Source organism: Microcebus murinus, chromosome 16 (genome assembly GCF_040939455.1).
Source record: "Microcebus murinus isolate Inina chromosome 16, M.murinus_Inina_mat1.0, whole genome shotgun sequence".
Taxonomy (NCBI): Eukaryota; Metazoa; Chordata; class Mammalia; order Primates; family Cheirogaleidae; genus Microcebus; species Microcebus murinus.
In genome coordinates, this window is record NC_134119.1 from 37,618,290 (window position 1) to 37,638,413 (window position 20,124).

The 20,124-nt window shown below is 38.1% G+C and overlaps 1 protein-coding gene across 3 annotated transcripts in view; it reads right to left on the reverse strand.

Annotated features, from left to right (window-relative positions):
* Positions 1–20,124, reverse strand: part of CHD6 (chromodomain helicase DNA binding protein 6) — a 203,002-nt gene that overhangs the window by 83,744 nt on the left and 99,134 nt on the right. For all 3 annotated transcript variants that reach the window (XM_076011121.1, XM_076011120.1, XM_076011122.1), the window contains exons 6-11: positions 13,172–13,234; positions 12,290–12,348; positions 11,508–11,625; positions 6,414–6,500; positions 6,099–6,233; positions 1,061–1,182 (exon numbers count right to left, since the gene is read on the reverse strand). In XM_076011121.1, the coding sequence (XP_075867236.1) occupies positions 1,061–1,182; positions 6,099–6,233; positions 6,414–6,500; positions 11,508–11,625; positions 12,290–12,348; positions 13,172–13,234 (584 nt within the window). The remainder of the gene's footprint in view (positions 1–1,060; positions 1,183–6,098; positions 6,234–6,413; positions 6,501–11,507; positions 11,626–12,289; positions 12,349–13,171; positions 13,235–20,124) is intronic.

Consider the following 20,124-nt stretch of genomic DNA (forward strand, 5'->3'; position numbering starts at 1 on the left):
GGAGAAAAAAATATACCCCAACCTAAGCCAGTTTCTATAACTGACAAACTTCCTGGAAGCCATGGTAAAAATTAACAAATGGTAAGTTCCATGATTCTCATTGTCTTTTGCATGTTATCAAAGGACAAACTTTTCCCACATGATAAATTCTGTTAGAGTCAGATTGTTGATGTCTTCTGTTGATCTTGAACCAAAGACTACACACGAGAGCTGTGGCCCTGCTCTGGTCTCGCTCCCTCACTGTTTGAATAGGTAACCCAAGACTTGGGCATGTAGGATGAGCTGTGCTTGTGTGAATCAATGAATAAGTGGTAGAGATTACACTAAAAGATAGTTCTCCAGAGTCCCATGTCTGTGTTTTGCATTACAATATGGTATCTTAAAAAAAAAAATCACTACTATCCAGTGCATTCTAGAATGTTCAGATAATCTCAACCCATCTTTCCTCAATTCCATCTGATTCAATTAGTTGTGGAACCAGATCACAGAGAGTTCAAAACTGAGTGTTAGAGTAGAAGTCTAGTACATCCATGGCTTACAAACAAGTAGCAGAATGGGGGCTAGAATTCAGATCCATTCCCTTTTAGAGACTTTTTCTTTTTGCTAAAGACTATAAGATAAAAAACAGCTTTCCCCAGCTATGTATCTGGCAGGGAATTATGTTTCAAACATGTCTTAGCTATTCTATCTTATTTACTATTTTGAATAACTTTAGAATCAATTTGTCAAAGTTCTCCTAAAATCCCATTGGAATTTTGTTGGGTTTTGTTTCATCTACATTGAGTCTAACCAAAGGTTAGACAGGCCAAGAAAACCCAAAATAACAAAAAAAGCACAGAGTCAATGATGTCTAAAGATCATTTCTTTTGGTTGAAGAAATACCTGATATAAAAATAAAATAAGTCTTAGAATGACTAACATGCAAAGATTATCACCCTAAATCGATGGCTATTCTGTTCTCTCTCACCAGTTTGTTACTGCCACTCAAAAGTTTTACAGGGTAAGGCAACAAACAATATACCTCTAGGTACAAATATCTGGACTGGTTCTGGTTCCTCACCTGTTATACCAGTTAAAAAGAAGCCAGTTCATCCCCTCCAGCTGATACTCCCGGAGCTGGTTACTGTTCTTATACTCCCGAGATTTTTCGAGTTTCTGCCAGGCATCTGAAGCAGGCCGTTCCTAGGGAGAAAAGCAGAGAGCACAATACATACATAATATTTTGGGAGAATAATATGGATAATAATGACGAAGGTGGTAAATCTCAATTGCTGTTCTCACGCTAGTTTCAATCTGTAGTTACTATTTTCTGAGTAATGCACAGGCCCTATATTTTTCAGATTTTACAAGATTAATCTAAGAATAATTCTATAAAATTTACAAAAAATTAAGAAGAGAAACAGACCTACCTAAAATCTTGAGAAGGGTTACACTATTTTACTTAGACTCTTAGATGTCACTCTCATTTACACTTTAATTTCCCCCATAGGCTAATATTAGGATTTTTTATTTCAATAAGCAGAATTTCTTTTTATTTCTTTGTGCCTAGAGCTACAGCTCAGGGAAGTACAGTGGGTCAAATATTTTATCGGTTAGTCTGTCTCTAGAGTTAGCACATAAAGCAAAAAATTTGTATAATCAAAATTGCAAATTCCTTATAGAGGCTGTCTTATTACTTTATTTTCCCATGTAAAACACCAGTTTCTAAAAACAGTCATCCCTCGGTATACTTGGGGAGATTAGTTCCATGACACTCTCCCACCCCCACTGCACATACCAAAATCTATGCATACTCAAGTCCTACAGTCAACCACACAGAACCCACGTGTGAAAAGTCAGCCCTCCATATACACGGGTTTCAGGTCCTGTATTTTTAATCCGCTTTCAGCTGAAAACATCTGCATACAAGTGGACTCATGCAGCGCAAAACTGTGTTGTTCTAGGTCGGCTGTAATGCATCTTTTCTCTACTGATATATAATGCCACATTTATCATATGCTAAGTTCCAATATATCCATGGAGCTACATCTGGATTCTGGATTCTGTTCCGCTGGCTTGTCTATTACTGTAATAAAACTTTTTAATTACTGTAGCTATGTATCTGGCAGGGAATTATGTTTCAAACATGTCTTAGCTATTCTATCTTATTTACTATTTTGAATCACTTTAGAATCAATTTGTCAAAGTTCTCCTAAAATCCCATTGGAATTTCAATTAAAATTACACACAATTATTAATTTAGGGAAAATTTAAATCTGTATTGAACCTTCCCATCCAACATGGGTTTTAAAACTAGGTTTTTGTTTATTTAGGTTATTATTTGAACACAGACTTGGTTATTTTGCTGAGCTCCTAAAATGTTTTTAAACATTTTTTAGCTATGCCTGCAGTTATAGATGAGAATATTAAGATTAAAGCTTTTCTAAACAGCAATTTTAGTCTTTGGTAGTTCTACTTTTGGTTACTACAATAAAGTTTACACACCTGAAATATGTTGTTAACTAAAACTAAGCCATTTGCATGTGCGATTTAATAAAATACCCCCAATTACATCACTCATAGTTGGAGATAAATGTAAATTGTCCATGGCTTGCAGAAAAACACATGACAACTTACTTTGAAAATTACTACAGCTGTGCTTAGACTAAGCACTTTGAAATGGGAGCCTGTTGAACATTATTATTAGGACACAGTTACAGGCACTTTTAGAAATAAAGAAGGAAAGAATACATTATGCCAAAAAAATTTTTTAAAAGAAAAAAGCTTTTAAGCAAGATAATCCTGTATAAATTCTCCTGCTCTGTTCACTTAAAGAAATTATCTTTTTCTTAGCAAACAGGAACCATTTAGCATGGATCCTTGAAGTTCAAACAATCCATTCCATTATGCATTCTTCCTCACTAGATACTATGGAGAGACTTTCTGGAAGCTTCTTTAGCTCTACTACTCAAGCAGCTCACTCTCGGCATTATAGACAGTATGCAGAAGAATTTCACTGTAGATTTCCACTTTGCTTCCTTGGAAGTGCTCTCGATGTAGAGGCATCACTCTCTAATCTAGTTACGCCACCGTTCTAATCTAGAACTCCATAGTTCTTTCCCCAGTGCTAAAGATTTTAGTTTTACATCATCTACTGGCCAGAAATTTCAGCCATCTAAGCCTAAGACTTGAAATGAGCTAGAAGTTTCTGATGCCTAGTCTAGATGGTTCCTAAGTGGTATAGATTACAGGATATATATTACCCCAGGGCTCCACAACCTTCAGTGGCCACTTAGTTAATTTCAAAGGGGTGGGGGATTGATTCTTGCCATCTCCAATAGGGTCTCACCTAGTAAAAGACTGCTTCTTGCCCTTTACTGACACTCTTGTTTCTTCCTTTCTTGAAATTCCATATTTTACCTATAAGTAACCCATTTTTACCAAAGAGATTTTAGGTACACAATGTCCTATTCATCAAGACTGATAAGGCCATCTCTAAGCTTCAAAATTCTGATAAGATACCACAAAAAAACAGTTATTCAGGTGAAATACCATTTGGAGCCAGTCCTCTTCTTAAAATATAACAAGACAGCATTAATTATATCATTAGCCACTGTTTCAATTTAGAATTTTTAAGACAAAATTTCAAATGTACATTTTAAATGAGAATAAATTTTAAAAAAGGACAAGTGTGAAATGATACTATGGTTCACTGAGGATGACCACATCACAACAGCAAAGAAGTGAAGGAAATGAGAAGTCTCCTAAAAATACATGAGAATTCATATTCTTGCCAAATGCAGTCAGGTTGAAGAACCAAGTGGGAGTTGAGCTGAGAGAGAATGGGTGAGAATCTTGATTGCTTCTAGATGATAACTGACAATTAACTTTAGAATGAAATTCTCTCTGCTCCCACACTGGTCTCTGCATTGCACCACATGCTACAGTTTGCCTGGTGCTGTATTTGTCTATGTGCGCACATGCTTCTTCTCTTCTATTAGACTGTGAGCTCCTGAGGGCAAGGCCTGTTAGGTACCTTGTTTCTTATTACATCTCACATAAGAATCAATTTATAGGCCGGGTGCGGTGGCTCACGCCTGTAATCCTAGCTCTCTGGGAGGCCAAGGCGGGTGGATTGCTCAAGGTCAGGAGTTCGAAACCAGCCTGAGCAAGAGCGAGACCTCGTCTCTACTATAAATAGAAAGAAATTAATTGGCCAACTAACATATATAGAAAAAATTAGCCGGGCATGGTGGCGCGTGCCTGTAGTCCCAGCTACTCAGGAGGCTGAGGCAGGAGGATCGCTTGAGCCCAGGAGTTTGAGGTTGCTGTGAGCTAGGTTGACGCCATGGCACTCACTCTAGCCTGGGCAACAAAGTGAGACTCTGTCTCAAAAAAAAAAAAAAAAAAAAAAAAGAATCAATTTATAGGCCAGGCGCAGTGGCTCACGCCTATAATCCTAACACTCTGGGAGGCCAAGGCAGGTAGACTGCTCGACGTCAGGAGTTAGAAACCAGCCTGAGGAAGGGCGAGACCCTGTCTCTACTATAAATAGAAAGAAAATTAATTGGCCAACTAATATATGTAGAAAAAATTAGCCGGGCATGGTGGCGCATGCCTGTAGTCCCAGCTACTCGGAAGGCTAAGGCAGTAGGATTGCTTGAGCCCAGGAGTTTGAGGTTGCTATGTATGAGCTAGGCTGAAGCCACGGCACTCACTCTAGCCTGGGCAACAAAGTGAGACTCTGTCTCAAAAAAAAAAAAAGAATCAACTTATAGCAGATGCTTAATAAATTACTAACAAATAGAATGAAAAGCAAAAAACAGTGTATACATAGGAGGGTTGAAAGAGGAATTTAATAATCAATCATGTAGACAAAATGCCATAAACTGTGTAAGTTTCTAAGCACAGTTCTGCATCTCAAAATATGTCTATTTACTTTTCATATACCAAAAAACCCTAAAACAAACAAATAAAACTCTGAAACAAAACACTGCTCTTGAATGGACTTTGACAGTGATCTAAGTTCAATGTTGAGGTCTAGTCTTCTGAGTCTGAACTTTCCAGTGATGCAAAAGCAAAAAATACTATTAATAAGAAACTGGATAATAGTTTTTCATATAAAAATGATTTTTTTAAAAAATAGAAACTGATCATTCTAGCCTATAACCATATATTTTAACAACTGATCCTCTCTCCAAGTTAGTTACACTTTAACAAAGCCCTAATCCCATCTCTTCCTCCTTTTAATTATTGACACTCTATATATGACTGTTTCTTAGGCACCCTAGGGCAGCGGTCCCCAATCTTTTTGGCACCAAGGACCAGTTTCACAGAAGACGAATTTTCCACAGCCTGCAGGGAAGAGGGGCAGAGCTCAGGCAGTGATGTGAGCAACGGTGAGAACAGCTGTAAATACAGGTGAAGTTTTGCTCACTTACTTGACCTCCGCTCACCTCCTGCTATGAGCCCACCACCCACCAAGTTTCATGGAAGACTATTTTTCCATGGAGGGGAGAGGGAGGGGTGGTGATCTGTAATAGGCCATGGACTGGGTGTTGGGGACTGCAGCCCTAGGGCATCTTTGCAGTTGTGTGGTAATAATCCAAGATCAGAAAAACAAACTGATCCAATAAATGTATACTGAAAATCTATGCTCTCTCTGCGAGGTCCCAGGCATCTACAGATAAAAGACAATTCTTCCACTTAAGAATTTTCCAGTTGAGTGAAGAAGGATAAAAGCAAAGAGGTCACTGATGGAGCAAGAGAGAAGAAATAGGAAATAGGAAAGCTACCATCTATCTACAGAGCTACTTTCACATGCCAGGCATTTCTTATACATTCTGTCTTACTGACTCCACACAACAGCCATACATCAAGAAATCTAAGCCCATATCCAAGCTTCTTAAATGCTGCATACATCAACTAAAGCCAAGACCTAAAGCTGACTGGGATGCTCGCAAAGTGTGATCTGGGGACGAAAACATCCTGAACTATAGGTTTGATGGGGGGAGTGATAAAGGTAAAATACTGCAAAAATCACTTAGGAAGACAGTGGACTTCCATAACTGCAAAGTTCATAAAATTACATGTTCCAAGAGGAGACAGGAATACTTTACCACATGCTTAATTTCAGGAAGAATTTGAAGAGATTCAAATTCTTTAACTTTTGCAGGATCCACGTCTTCCTCTAGCTCCCACGTGCTTTCTTCGTATGGCAGTGAGCACCACTTCACCAGGTAATGTGTCACTTCCTGGTGGGAAACAAGAGAGAAAACTTAATGTTCTTTTGGAATCAATCATACTCTGCCAATCTCTGAAAAACCACCCTACATGACAATACATAAATACCATTAAAACATAGGCTATATGTTAACAAAACAAGCAAATGTGTAGAAAGAAGGGAAGATGCTTTAGGAAAGACAAACACCTACCTCCCCTGTTTCTGCATCTTTGGTATGGGCCACCTCCAAGATGCGATCAACTTCTATATAGTCTGGATTGAACAAGTCTTCATCAGGCTAACATAAACAGAAGAGAACAGTTAAGAAGTATGAACCTTCCCTCAAATGCAACAACTAGGGTTTCACCTTTAAGTGACCCCATCTCTGGGCTCTATCAGCAAGCACAGAAAGAAAGGGTTTGCTTGCAAATAAAGTAACTTCACAGACATTTTTTCAGTGCCCCCAAATCCTGCTCTCCATGACTAAATTCAAAGGATCCAACCATCTCAGAGGCTGCACCGTAGCCAGGAAATACTTCCCTGTTGGGCATTACCGGAGTGAGCAATAATCAGCACAAGAAGGGTTCTCTTCTCCTTACTGTTCCTTGTTCCTAGTAGAACCTTAGCAACTAGGAATTAGTTTCTTTTTCTTCTTAATAACAAGAATGGCAACAGCCAACATTGGAAGGGGACATGGGGGAAGCTTCCTGGGTACTAATAATGTTCTATTTCCTGACCTATGTATTAGTTACACAAGTGCATTTACTTTACAACAATTCACTGAGATCTTCACTTAGGATTTGCTTACTACTCTTTATGCACATTATTCTTTTTAAAAAGTTTACTTATAAAACAATAATAAGCACCATCTGGAGTAGTGCTAAGTGCATTCAGTTAAGTCTCAAAATTATCACATGGAGGAGATGCTACAATTACTTTACATATGAGGAAACTGACTCAGAGAGGCCAGGTAATATGGCCAAGTCACAGAGCTACATAAACTGAACATTCATCCAGGTCTTTATGATCCAGAAGTCCTTCTCCAGGACTGCTGGAATGTTCTTACTTCCTCTTAGGCTGGAAGGCACTTTAGGGGCTACCTAGTTTCATTGTCTAATCAATACAAAAATACTTTTTATGGCCACCCTGGCAAACCCACCCTCAGATTAAATTATTCCTGTTAAGAAATTTATCACCTTCTAATATCTGATCCACTCTTAAAATAACTTTACCTCTCTCTACCTGTTTAAGTCATATCATGCTCTTTACCATTATTATTACTAAATTATAGCCTAATTTCCTTCCTTGTAACTGTCACTAATTGGTGTGAACTGCTTCCTCTACAGCAGCAGTAGGTAATTTGATTCTTTCCTGTGTATCTCAATGATACAGAGAGCTATTACTTATGGAATAGTGACCATGAGCCAGGCACCATGCTAAGCATTTCTATAAGCATTGTGTCATTTATGGTTCACAATAGCCAAGATATGGAAACAACCTATGTGTCCACCGAGGGATGAATGGATAAAGAAAGTGGGGTGTATACATACATACAACAGATTATTTGGCCTTCAAAAAGGAAATTCTGTTATTTGCAACAACATGGATGAACCTGAAGGACATTATGCTAAGTAAAATAAGCCAGACACAGAAAGACAAATACTGCATGATCTCACTTATATGTGGAATCTAAAATAATCAAAGTCATAGAAGCAGAGAGTAAAATGTTGTCTGCCAAAGGTGAAGGGAAGGGGTAAATGGGGAGATATTAGTCAAAGGGTACAAAATTTTAGAAATACAGGATGAATAAGTTCTGGAGATATAATGTACAGCATGGTGATGACAGTTAAAAATACTGTATTGTATATTTGAAATTTGCTAAGAGGATACATCTTAAGAGCTCTTACTCTAAGGAAAAAAAGAAAGAAAATGATAACTATGTGAGGTGATAGATATGCCAATTAGCTTGACTATAATGATCATTTCACTATGTATACATACATGAAAACATTAAGTTATATACCTTAAATAGATACAATCTTTGTCAACTATACATCTATAAAGCTAAAAACAGTAACAGCACTGTTACCTGATCCTCCCAGGGATTCTGTAAGGTAGGTTCTGAGTCCTACTTTACACATATGAGGACACTGAGTTTGGCGGAACTTATGCAAGTGGCCCAAGGCCACCCAGCTGAGGGTGAGGGGGAGGGTGATGGGCAGTCTGACTGCAAGGCCTAGGCTCTCACACGGTTGGGTCCACTCTCCACCTCTGCTCTCAATAACCCTGCTACGCCTCTGCCCCCGGCCACTGTTAGTCTTCCCTCAGGTTTTACAAAGTCCCTCACGGAATCCTGGCACCCAAATGAACGTAACACTTAGGGATGAAATGACTGTAACAGCAAGACTGTTCTGTTGGTGCAGTCCAGGATTGGTGTTACTTTTTTTAAACACCCACACTGTATTCTTGGCGCACAGTAAACTTGTAGGTAATTACACTAGCAATATCTTTTCTTTTAGAACTGCTATCCAGTCACTTTCCTCATTTCGAAATTGTAAAGAGTCTTAAAAGACCAATGTAGGACATTACATTTATTCCCACATTTTATTCATTCTAGCCTGTCCAGGTGAACCTAGACTTTGTGTCACTGATTCTAATCTGGTTAGAAAGGATGTAGTCAGAAGGCTTCTGCCTCTGTGTTGTGTGGGAACGTGCAGCCTCTAGAGGCTGAGCCTCCTCCACATGTGCCTTGGCTACCTCATAAAGCAACTGGAAACAAGGGATATGAACATGCTCTACTCAGAACTGAGTTACTATTTAGATCATAAGAATATTATTTATCCAAGTTACTAATAAAAATGTTGTATAAGTCAGGACCAAAGGCAATGTTATAGGAAATGCTTGCCACTATTACCTCCTCAAATGTCTTCCCTTCCCACGAGAATATGAACTCTTGTTACATTATGTTTACACCCTAACACAGTTTCCCTTCTCTATTCCTAACCAAGGAAAAACCACTCCCTTGGGAATCTATCAGAAGATACACACACAGGTTGTATAGGCTACGTTCAGGAATTTGGACTTTATTTCAAGAAAATGGAAAGTTCTAAAAGGCCTGAAACCGGGGAATGCTGTAAGGCAAAACCTCCTCCCTTACCTAGGGGGCAGCCAAATAATTACCGAGCACTGACCCTGTGCCTAGTCCCAGTGACAGAAATAGGAGGATGACATGGGCTCTGTCTCACAGAGCTTAAATGGAAGAAAAAGACACACAAACAAACGTCACTACACTGCAAATACTTGCTAAAATAAAGATGTGACTAAAATGTTCCAAGAAGTATGGAGAGTATCCAATGGGGCTTTGAGAATGGTTCCTCCAACTCTAGTTGTCACCTTGCTTTCTTCAGTTGTCTATTAGAGGAACACCGCCATGAAAACAGTTCTTATGGGCTTTAAAACAATCACGGAGAAGGCTAGGCCAATCTTTAAAGCTAAATAGGAAGTATCTCCAATTGGGATAAGGAAAATGTTTACTGACATTATACTAAAATGTTTACTGACATTATACTAAAATTTTATGACTAGAGGAAAAGGAGTACAATATGAATAAGCTGGCATGTGTGTGCAGCAGTTCACTCGAACTTAATGGTATTTGAGTAAACACTTAGGATCTAGCACTAATGACTTTACATTTTAAAAGTAATTTTTATTGCTTCTTGTTGTCAAAAGTTACCTGTATAAAACTGAAAACTACATGTTAAAAAAAGGAAGAAAACAGAATTTATCACAATTTTTATTAACTATACAGTATATCGTTCTGTGGGATTTATCATAAACCAACAAATGCCTATTACCTAATAGTCTATTTTCAATTTTTCACCAATATAAACAACACTTTATCATAGCAAGTCTTCATGCAAAGACTTGATAATTTTGTTAAAATAAATGACAGAATCAGAATTTCTGGGACAAAAGAAATGTAAATTTTAGGACATTTGATGCCTGTTGCCACACTGTTCTCGTAAGAGGTCATGCCAAATTATGCTCCCACTCAGTGATGTACAGAATGTGAATTCCCTACACCCTCTCCAGCAATGGATAATATGCCTGGTTCTTAAAACCTTCAAACATTTGAGAAATGAACACTAGGAGACTCCCATTTGAATGTGCACTTCTTTGAATACTGTGATTGACTATATTTTGGTCAATGGTCAATTTTTCCTTCCTTCTTTTTTTTCCCTTTCTTTTTCAGATAGAGTCTATTGCCTGGGCTAGAGTGCTGTGGTGTCAGCCTAGCTCACAGCAACCTCAAACTCCTGGGCTCAAGGAATCCTCTTGCCTCAGCCTCCTGAGTAGTTGGGATTATAGGTGTGAGCTCCCATGCCTGGCTAATTTTTTCTATTTTTAGTAGAGATGGTGTCTCACTCTTGCTCAGGCTGGTCTCAAACTCCTGAGCTCCTGAGATCCTCCTGCTTCAGCCTCAAAGAGTGCTAGCATTATAGGTGTAAACTACCACGCCTGGCCAATTTCTTCTTCTTTCTCAATTCCGTGTTAATTTGTCCATTTCTATTTAGGGTTTTATATTCTTCTTATTAAGTTATAAGAGCATTTCTTTTCATTAAGGTTATCTGTCACATGTATGTATATAACTTATGTGTGTGCATGTGTAATATAAATAGAAAGGTTTCTAATTGGATAAGAATAACATATATCATATAAATATGTTCATAGATGCAATGAGAAAAAATGGTTATGTACATAATATATATACATATTTTCTAATTCTTTACTTAAGATGTGTATGTAGTACTTTCTGATAGGTAGTACCTATAGATTTGTTTAATATTCAAATCCACCAGTTGTTCCTCTTGCTTTAGGTATAATATTTAGAAATTCTCAAGTTTATATAAATAAAATTATTTATTGTTTACTTATTTTCTAACACTTTCAGCTTTGTCTTTTACATTGAAACTTTAAGTCTTTTTGGAATGTCTTTGGCGGGGGCAGGGATGAAGAATAAGAATTGTGTGCATATTTCTCTCACTGTAGCTATTTATTAGTATTCAGACCAAGATGCATGTTCTTATGAGTTATCAGTTTATAAGGTTTAATCCTTATACCTGGGTCCATAATTTTTCTGGTGGTTTAAATCAACACTAGTTTTGCAGCAAATCAGCACACACTTATCAATTTGACTTGAGCAATAGATCTGTATAGGCTATCAACTTGGACTTAGAAACTTAAACCCAGTATTTAATGCTGCAAGAAAAGCAGCAGTCAAATGAGTCAGTAAATATTGCTTCACCTCGGTAAAAATGTGCTTCATCTGGGCTTGTTTATTCCTAAATCGCTTGATCTTCTGTGCGATGCGAGGATCCTTTTCGAGCTCTTCCATTGTGGCCCATTTACAATGTAAGTAGGAACTATCCAAAGACACACAAATTGTGAGACAAGCACATAGCTAGCAAATGATTGAGCTTTAAGGTGTTCAATAAACAGGGTGACCATCTAACACAGAAACAGTGGAATGGTTTGTTGTGAAACTGCTGGAGATTGGGCTTAGAAAGGCCTTGTCCTTAAGGGCAACAACAGAAAACAAAACAAAATGGAATAATTCCAAGCAAGTGATCTCTGCACCTTCTACAGAAAATGGCTCAGCATAGAGGAGGGCAGGTGTGGGCAACTTATCATTAACACACATTAGTGAAAGTGGGCAGGTAGCATAAAGGAAAAAGACGTAAGAGAGAAAAAGAGTATATGCCATAGGACAGTGGTTCTCTTCCCTGGGTGCAAGTGAGAATTGCCCACAGAGTTTTTTTAAAACCCCAATTCTTAAGACCCATTGAGTACGAGTCAGTTGGTCTTGGGTGGAGCAAGGGCTTCAGTAGTTTTAAAAAGCTCTCTAGGTAATTCCATGTGTAGCCAAAGTTGAGCATTACTGCCTAAGGTGAACTTGAGTCCACCAAGATCTACGGGTCACACCTTAGGGGCCAGTTTCTTAAGATACAGAATATAATAAAGTCACAAGGGAAAGCAAGTTTTATCCATATAAAATCCAAACACATATAATACTTTACATAGACGTACAAATTTCTGTACTTAACGTAGAATAGCTCCAACTCGAATGGAGGTTCTCCTGGGTGAACCTGCAACCAACAACAAGCAGTTATCAGCCCAGATCCTAGGCAGATCATCCTTACATGCCAAAAGAAAACAGGTAATCAACACTTTTGTCTGGTTTTAATAAAGATTTCTTGAGGATATTTTCATTTTCCAAGTCTTTTCCTGACAACTATTGATCAGGTTTTTCAAAGGCTGAATACATAGTTATAAAGTAAAAAAAAAAAAAAAAGACCTTCCTGGTGTTCTTCCAAGGTCCAGGCTAGGATAGTGTTCAGCTGATCAACCCAAACTGGCCCAAGGCTCTTAGAAATGTCAGGAACAGAGCCTAGTGCAGAAGTAACCACATTTATCTCTTGTGTCTTCTCAGACCCTTATCCCTGAAATACCAATGGTATTCCAAGTAAGAAAGTTTACTTTCATAAATACTTTAAGTAAAGATGAATATACTCTCCCACTCTAGGAATTTTTTCTATAAGAGTCCTACAATGGCTCTGAGATGTCTAAGGAAAAAAAAAAAATCCACATTTCTATTAGGACTCTTTTTCCATTTCTTCTTCTCGGCCCTCTGATGACTTACACTGGGCTCTGGCAACTAAAGCATAAACACCTTTTGCTAGAATCACAATGGAGAAAATAATCAGTTGAACCCATTCTAGATATGTTAAGAATTTTATGTCCTAAAATCCTCCATGGGGGTAAAAGTAAATGTTGACTAGCCAGGCAATATTCTTGCCTTTCTCTCACTCCAGCCAAGGATGACCATTCCAGGATTTCTAGCCAATTATCTCTTTATAAAGGGTGTAATTTGTGCTAGTGATATAAAAGCCAGAAACATGAGCCACTGACCTCCTGGACAGTCTTAGATGCCAGGATCTTCTCAATGATGTTTGCATCATCTTCTGGAGGCTCCTGGAGACAAAAATGAAAAAGAAAAAAAATTGTTGGAACCACGGAATCCAAGAAAAGAATTCTATAAGAAATAACTACAGTGGGTACTACTTCATTCAAAAGTTCACCTTTGAGTACCGAGGCCTCCCTCCTATCAGCCCACAGAGTGGTCAAAAGATCACAAACATTTTGCAAAGCTAGAATTCAAAGGTGACACCACTATGGCTAGGCGAGGTGGCTCACGCCTGTAATCCTAGTACTCTTGGAGGCAGAGGCAGGAGGATAGCTTGAGATCAGGAGTTTGAGACCAGCCTGAGCAAGAGCAAAACTCCAACTCTATTTACAAAATAAATAAATAAACAATACATAAAAATAAAACTGGTCCCAGGACTTACCTTCTCTGTGAAACTATCTACATGTTTCTGCGTAAAATTTTCAGAAAGCTATGAAAGAAAAGAATCTGGGGGCCTTAGAATTAGGCAGTCACAATTCTAACATCTACCAGCTTTTCACTTTGGATAAATCAATTAACACCTCTTGGTTTCCAAACCCATTAAAATAGGAGTTAAAAATATGTAATTCACTGAGTTACTGGGAGGATAAAATGGTATGTGAAAAAAATTTTTGAATAGCAAGCACTATGCAAAAACAAGTTATTGTCTACTAAATTGTACCATCTTTCCTCTCTGTACCTGGAAATAGCTTTCTGTTTCCCTGATCATCCTAGCAATGTAAATCCCAATTGAAAACAAATAAATTCCTTCCTTCCTGTCCTAGTTACACATCAACATTCTAAGTTCCTAATCTCCATGAAATCTTTCTACAGAGTATTTATGATAAAAAAAAAAAAAAAACACCTGCATTAAAAATGATAAACTTGGCCAGGCGTGGTGGCTCACACCTATAATCCTAGCACTCTGGGAGGCCGAGGCTGGCAGATCGCTCAAGGTCGGGAGTTTGAAACCAGCCTGAGCAAGAGTGAGATGCCGTTCCTATAAAAATAGAAAGAAAATTACTTAGCCAACTAAAAATATATAGAAAAAATTAACCGGGCATGGTGGCCCATGCCTGTAGTCCCAGCTACTCGAGAGTCTGAGGCAGGAGGATTGCCTGAGCCCAGGAGTTTGAGGTTGCTGTGAGCTAGGCTGACGTTACGGCACTGTAGCCCAGGCAACAGAGTGAGACTCTGTCTCCAGATGCACCAAGTCAGAACACTCATGTTTAACATTCTTCCAGGACTTTGAGCAGTTTTATTTCCCAGTGGTTTCATATGCACTATGACCTTTCCAAATCACAATACGAGACTTAAAACAGTATGTGAAAAGAACACTCATCATAACAACCCTAACTGGCAAATTAACTATTCTAAGTTCCTAATGGGAACATCCCAGAAGGATGGTTTGTGTTGCATATCACCTTCAGCCTACCCATTCTAGGGCTCAAAGCCATACAATTACAAAACACATTACATTTCTTAAGATCTTAAATCAAGCTTTTCCCAGACAAGTGATGGTTTAAAAAAAAAAAAAGAGGGCAAATTGCAGACAAGAATTATGGAAATCAGCAAGCAGGCACAGACAGATGCTCCTAAAGGTTACAAATATTTACTAAGCAACTTCAGATACATGGCAATGTGCTAGATGCCATCCAGAAATTAGTATAATTCAAAATGACAAAAATCCTTTCTCATTGCTCAACAAGAAGGCAACTGAACTATAATTATTATATAATAGAAGGAAGGGGTGGGAATACAGACTAAGCTTTTGTTTCTTTCTTTTAAGTACTTGGTCTGCTTGGTTCTTAAGATAATTAAGGAAAGGAAAAGGAGACAGTTTATTGTCTGTTGCCTGTCTTCTCCCTTTACAGTGCAACCTTCTGAGGGCGGGATCCTTCTCTTATACACAGATAGCTAACTGGCCTAGAAAGGGTCAAGCAAAAATGGCTAATCAAAAGGTATTTGTTGAATGCTAAACAAAGAGAAAGAGGAAAAGAGAGAGAGAAGGAAATACAGTGAGGAAATAAGGCATCAAACTCTCTGAGATCACAGACTGGAGACAGCTATTTTTCTTGATCTACATCATTAAATTTAAGTCTCCCCCTTTTCCATACACCTAGACTTAAGGCAAGTGGGCAGTGAGTAAAGGAAAAGGTGCTAGCTTAAGAGAAACTAGATTAATGAGCCAACTTCCTTCCCAAATTCCTACTTCACTTGCTTCTTAAATATTTATTCCACATTCCTTTTATTGAGGGCCTTTTATGTGTATGCACTGGTTTTACAGTAGTAAATGAGATATGTACCGTCTTCACCATCAAGGAACTATCAGATATGCTAACATCATGCTTAGTTACTGAGGCATACTTACAGTATACACAAATCTCAACTGTGTATCTTGATGAATTTTTACATATACACATGCACATTTATATAACTACCTCCCAGATCATGTTATTATACACAACCTTTCCAGCATTCTGAAAGACCCTTGTGTACCCACTGGAAGTAACTAATATTCAGGCTTCTACCACCACAGATTAGTTTTGCCTGTTAAACTTCATGTAAATGGAATCATATAGTATATATTAGGTTGGTGCAAAAGTAACTGCGGTGTTAGCATTGTTGAAATTTGCCATTTGATATTGGAATACATTCTTAAATAAATGTGGTTATGTTATATATCATTTTAATGCACAGTTCTCACTTTATGTTTTTTTGCTAATGACTCATTACTTGCTGTTTATTTTATATTTATTTTAGACTATAGAAATGATGTTAGACAAAAAGCAAATTCCAGTGATTTTCTTATTCAAGTTCAAAATGGGCCATAAAGCAGCAGAGACAACTCATACCATCTACAATGCATTTGGCCCAGGAACTGCTAACAAACATACAGTGCAGTGGTGGCTCAAGAAGTTTTGCAAAAGAGAGAGAGCCTTGAAGATGAGCTCAGTGGCCAGCCATCAGAAGCTGACAATGACCAACTGAGAGCAGTCACGGAAGCTGATCCTCTTACAACTACACCAGAAGTTGCTGCAGTACTCATGGTCGACCATTCTATGGTCATTCAGCATTAGAAGCAAATCGGAAAGGTGAAAAAGCTCGATAAGTGGGTACTTCATGAGATGACTGAAAATCAAAAAAAATTTTGTTTTGAAGTGTTGTCTTCTCTTATTGTACATGACAATGAACCATTTCTCAATAGTATCGTGACAAAAAGTGGATTTTATATGAGTGATGACCAGCTCAGTGGTTGGACTAAGAAGCAGCTCCAAAGCACTTCCCAAAGCCAAACTTGCACCAACAAAAGGTCATGGTCACTGTTCGGTGGTCTGCTGCCCGTCCGATCCATAGCTTTCTGAATCCCAGTGAAACCATTACATCTGAGAAGTATGCTCAGCAAATCGATGAAATGCACCAAAAAGTGCAATACCTGCAGATGGCATTGGTCAACAGAAAGGGCCCGATTCTTCTCCATGACAATGCCCAACTCATGTCATACAACCAACGCTTCAAAAGTTGGATGAACTGGGCTATAAAGTTTTGCCTCATCCACCATATTCACCTGACTTCTCCCCAACCAACTACTACTTCTTCAAGGATCTTGACAACTTTTTGCAGGGAAAACGCTTCCATAAACAGCAGCATGCAGAAAATGCTTTCCAAGAATTCATCGAATCTCAAAGCACAGATTTTTATGCTACAGGAATAAGCAAACTTATTTCTCGTTGGCAAAAATGTGTTGATTACAGTGGTTCCTATTTTAATTAATAAAGACATGTTTGACCCAGTTATAATGATTTAAAATTAGTCTAAAAATGCAATTACTTTTGCACCAACCTCATACTTTTGTAATATTCTGTAGTATCTTGTAATATAAATACATCACTATTTTATTTATCCACTATATTGGAAAGGAATATTTAGGTTGCTTCTAATTTTTGTACTATGCATAAAATTCACGATATCCTCCATCAGTTTAGAAATTCTTGGTCATCAATTATATCTTCTAATGCTACTCTGCTCCAATCTCTATGTCTAGGAGTCTAATCAGAAATACATTAGATATTTTAACTGCATCCTACTTGTCTCTCTCATGCTTTTACTTTTTGCTCTGTTCTAGCCATTCATTTTTCTCTGTGAGGTTCAGTTTAAACTTTTTCCATTGATCTGTCTTCATATTTACTAATCTTATCTTCTACTGTATGTAATCTACTTTTAAACCCATCCACTGGGTTCTGAATTTTACAAATTGAAATTTTCCATTCTAGACTGTTGATCTGATTCTCTTTATAGATTTAATTCTTTGTTGGAAGTCTTCACTTAAAATTTATCTTGTCCATCTTTTCCACTATTTTCTTTAACATGTTAATTGTAGGTATTTTAAAGTTCTTTCCTGCTAACTCCGATATCTGGAGAAGCAGACACCTGGGGTCTGCTTCTTTTAATATGATAAGCTTATTCTCTGGTTTTCAGCCACATTTTCTAGCCTCTTCAAACATCTAATAATCTTTTATTGTATGTTAGACATTGTAGATAAAAAAAGCAGCTCCAAACAATATTTTCTACCACAAGGGTTTCCTATTTTCTCTTAGATAAATGGGAGGGGGGATCTCCTTGATCCAGTCAGGGATTGAGTTTGGTCAGGACTGGGTTACTAAAATTCAATTCAATCCCCTTCTTGTTTTACCCTGTTCCTAGAGCACGAATGCCTGGAAGGTCTTTTTTCTCTTAAGCCCTAACATATATAGAGGTTCTGAGCTTAGCTTTTTAGTCTCCAACCCCAAACAGGTTAAAAATTTCACAAATATCTTAAGGGAGTATCAGTGTTTTGTGATAGGTCCATCCCTCTAGTGAGATGTTTTGTCTCCAAAGTACTGGGAGACTGTGAGATTTCAATCTGCCTTCTGGATGAACTCCTAGCTTCCTAGGATGCTCCAGAATTTAGCAAAAGTCTCTTGGAGAAATCCCCTTGCTTTGGGGATTCCTTTAGTTTCCAAACAGTTCACCATTCCTGTATAATCACCACCAGGGTCAGATGGTTTCTCTTCAACCCAGAACAGTCTCTTTGTCTGGGTCAAGCCTGATCCTTAACCTGTTCCCAGAACCGGGAAACATCTCCAGAGAAGAAAAGAGCCAGCAACTGTCAAACTCACCTGGGGGGAATAACTCTTCCACTCTGAAATTTTATTAATAGTTCATTTAATTTTTGTAAATGAATAATCTGGATAAGAAATGAAGATGGTATGGACCAAGCCAGAAGCAATGGAGATGATGAGAAATAGGCTGGATTTCTTCTGCAGCTATCTGATATCTTTTAAAATATGTTTTTTGCAATTTAACTTTTTTTTCCGGTCCCTTGCAGTTGAATGTTGGCCTGCCATGACCTACTACATCTTACCTGACAGTGGAAATCCTCCAACACTAACTATCGTTACTGGAGTTGCCTAGGGCCTACTTTTGGGGTTTCTTTTCTATCTATTCTCATTCTCTTAGTGATCTCATCCAGTATCATGGTTTTAAATACTGGGTTCATTGTGATACCTGCAAGTATATATAGCATGTATATATATATATGTATGTGTGTGTGTGTGTATATATATATATATATATACACACACACATCCAGCTCAGAACTTCCCGAGTACAGCCTCATTTATCTAATTGTTACTTGACATTTCCACTTGAATATCTCAGAGGTATTTCAAATTTCTAAAATCTAAACTCCTGATTTCCTAGCCAACACCCCCCCCCGCCCCACCCCTTCTACTTACAATTTTCTCCCACTTGAGTTAGAGCAAACTACCCTTATAGGTGCTCAAACCAAAAGCCTTATGTAATCCTTGACTCTTCTTTTCTCTCTCTATACTGTATCTGCTAGTCAAGAAATCTTGTTGGCTCTACCTTTAAAATATGTCCAAAATCCAGCCTATTTCTTACCATCTCTGTTGCTTCTAAGCCTGGTCCATACCACCTTCATTTCTCGCCCAGATTATTCTCAAGTCTCCCTGCTTCTGTGCTTCTGTTCTTGCCACACCAAGTCGATTCTCAATATAACATTGAGAGTGGCCCTTTTTATTATGTTACACCTTTTCTTACACTGCTTAAAAGGCTTCACTTTGAACTTGGAGTAAAACTAAGGATCTTCCAATGGTCTATGAAACCCACAGGATATACACCTACCCTTCTACCTCATCTGTTACGTTCAGGTCTCCTTGCCTATTCTTCATACATACCAGGCATGCTTTTACCAAAGGGACTCTGCATAGACCATTTCATTTCCTCTGCCTAAAATGCTCTTCTCCCCAACATAACTCCCTCCCTCCTTTACTTCTTTCAATTCTTTGCTCAAATGTTACCTTTTTAGTGAAGGCAACTCTGACCACCCTGTTTAAGACTGCAACACTCATCCCTGAATTCCATAACTCTTACTCTGATATCTTTTTTCACAGCACTTATCACTACTGACATACTACATAATTTTGTTATTTATTAGGTTTATTACCACCCTCTCCCTACTTATTTGTATCCTTTGAAAGTTTTCACCTTAGCGCTTTGGCCTACCATCCTATGCAGGTTCAAAATCTGCCAAACATGTGGAGGAAGAGATGGGAGGAAGAGAAGAGATTTGTTGCAGGCCCCTCCATGAGGGCAGAAATTTTTATCTCTTTTGTTGCTTGGTGTTATCTCCAGCACCCAGTCTTTGGCATACAGTAGGTGATCAATAAAGATTTTTGAATAAATAATGTTAAAAGATTTTACAATAGAACATGGTAATAGTAGTATAAAGTGCTATGAGAACGCAGAAGCCAGAACTTTTGGGTGAACTAGATGAGGCTTTGGAAATGAAGTGATGTAGGAATTAGGTCTATGGGCCATCCGGACTTTTCATAATTGCTGACTACTTTCCCTACCT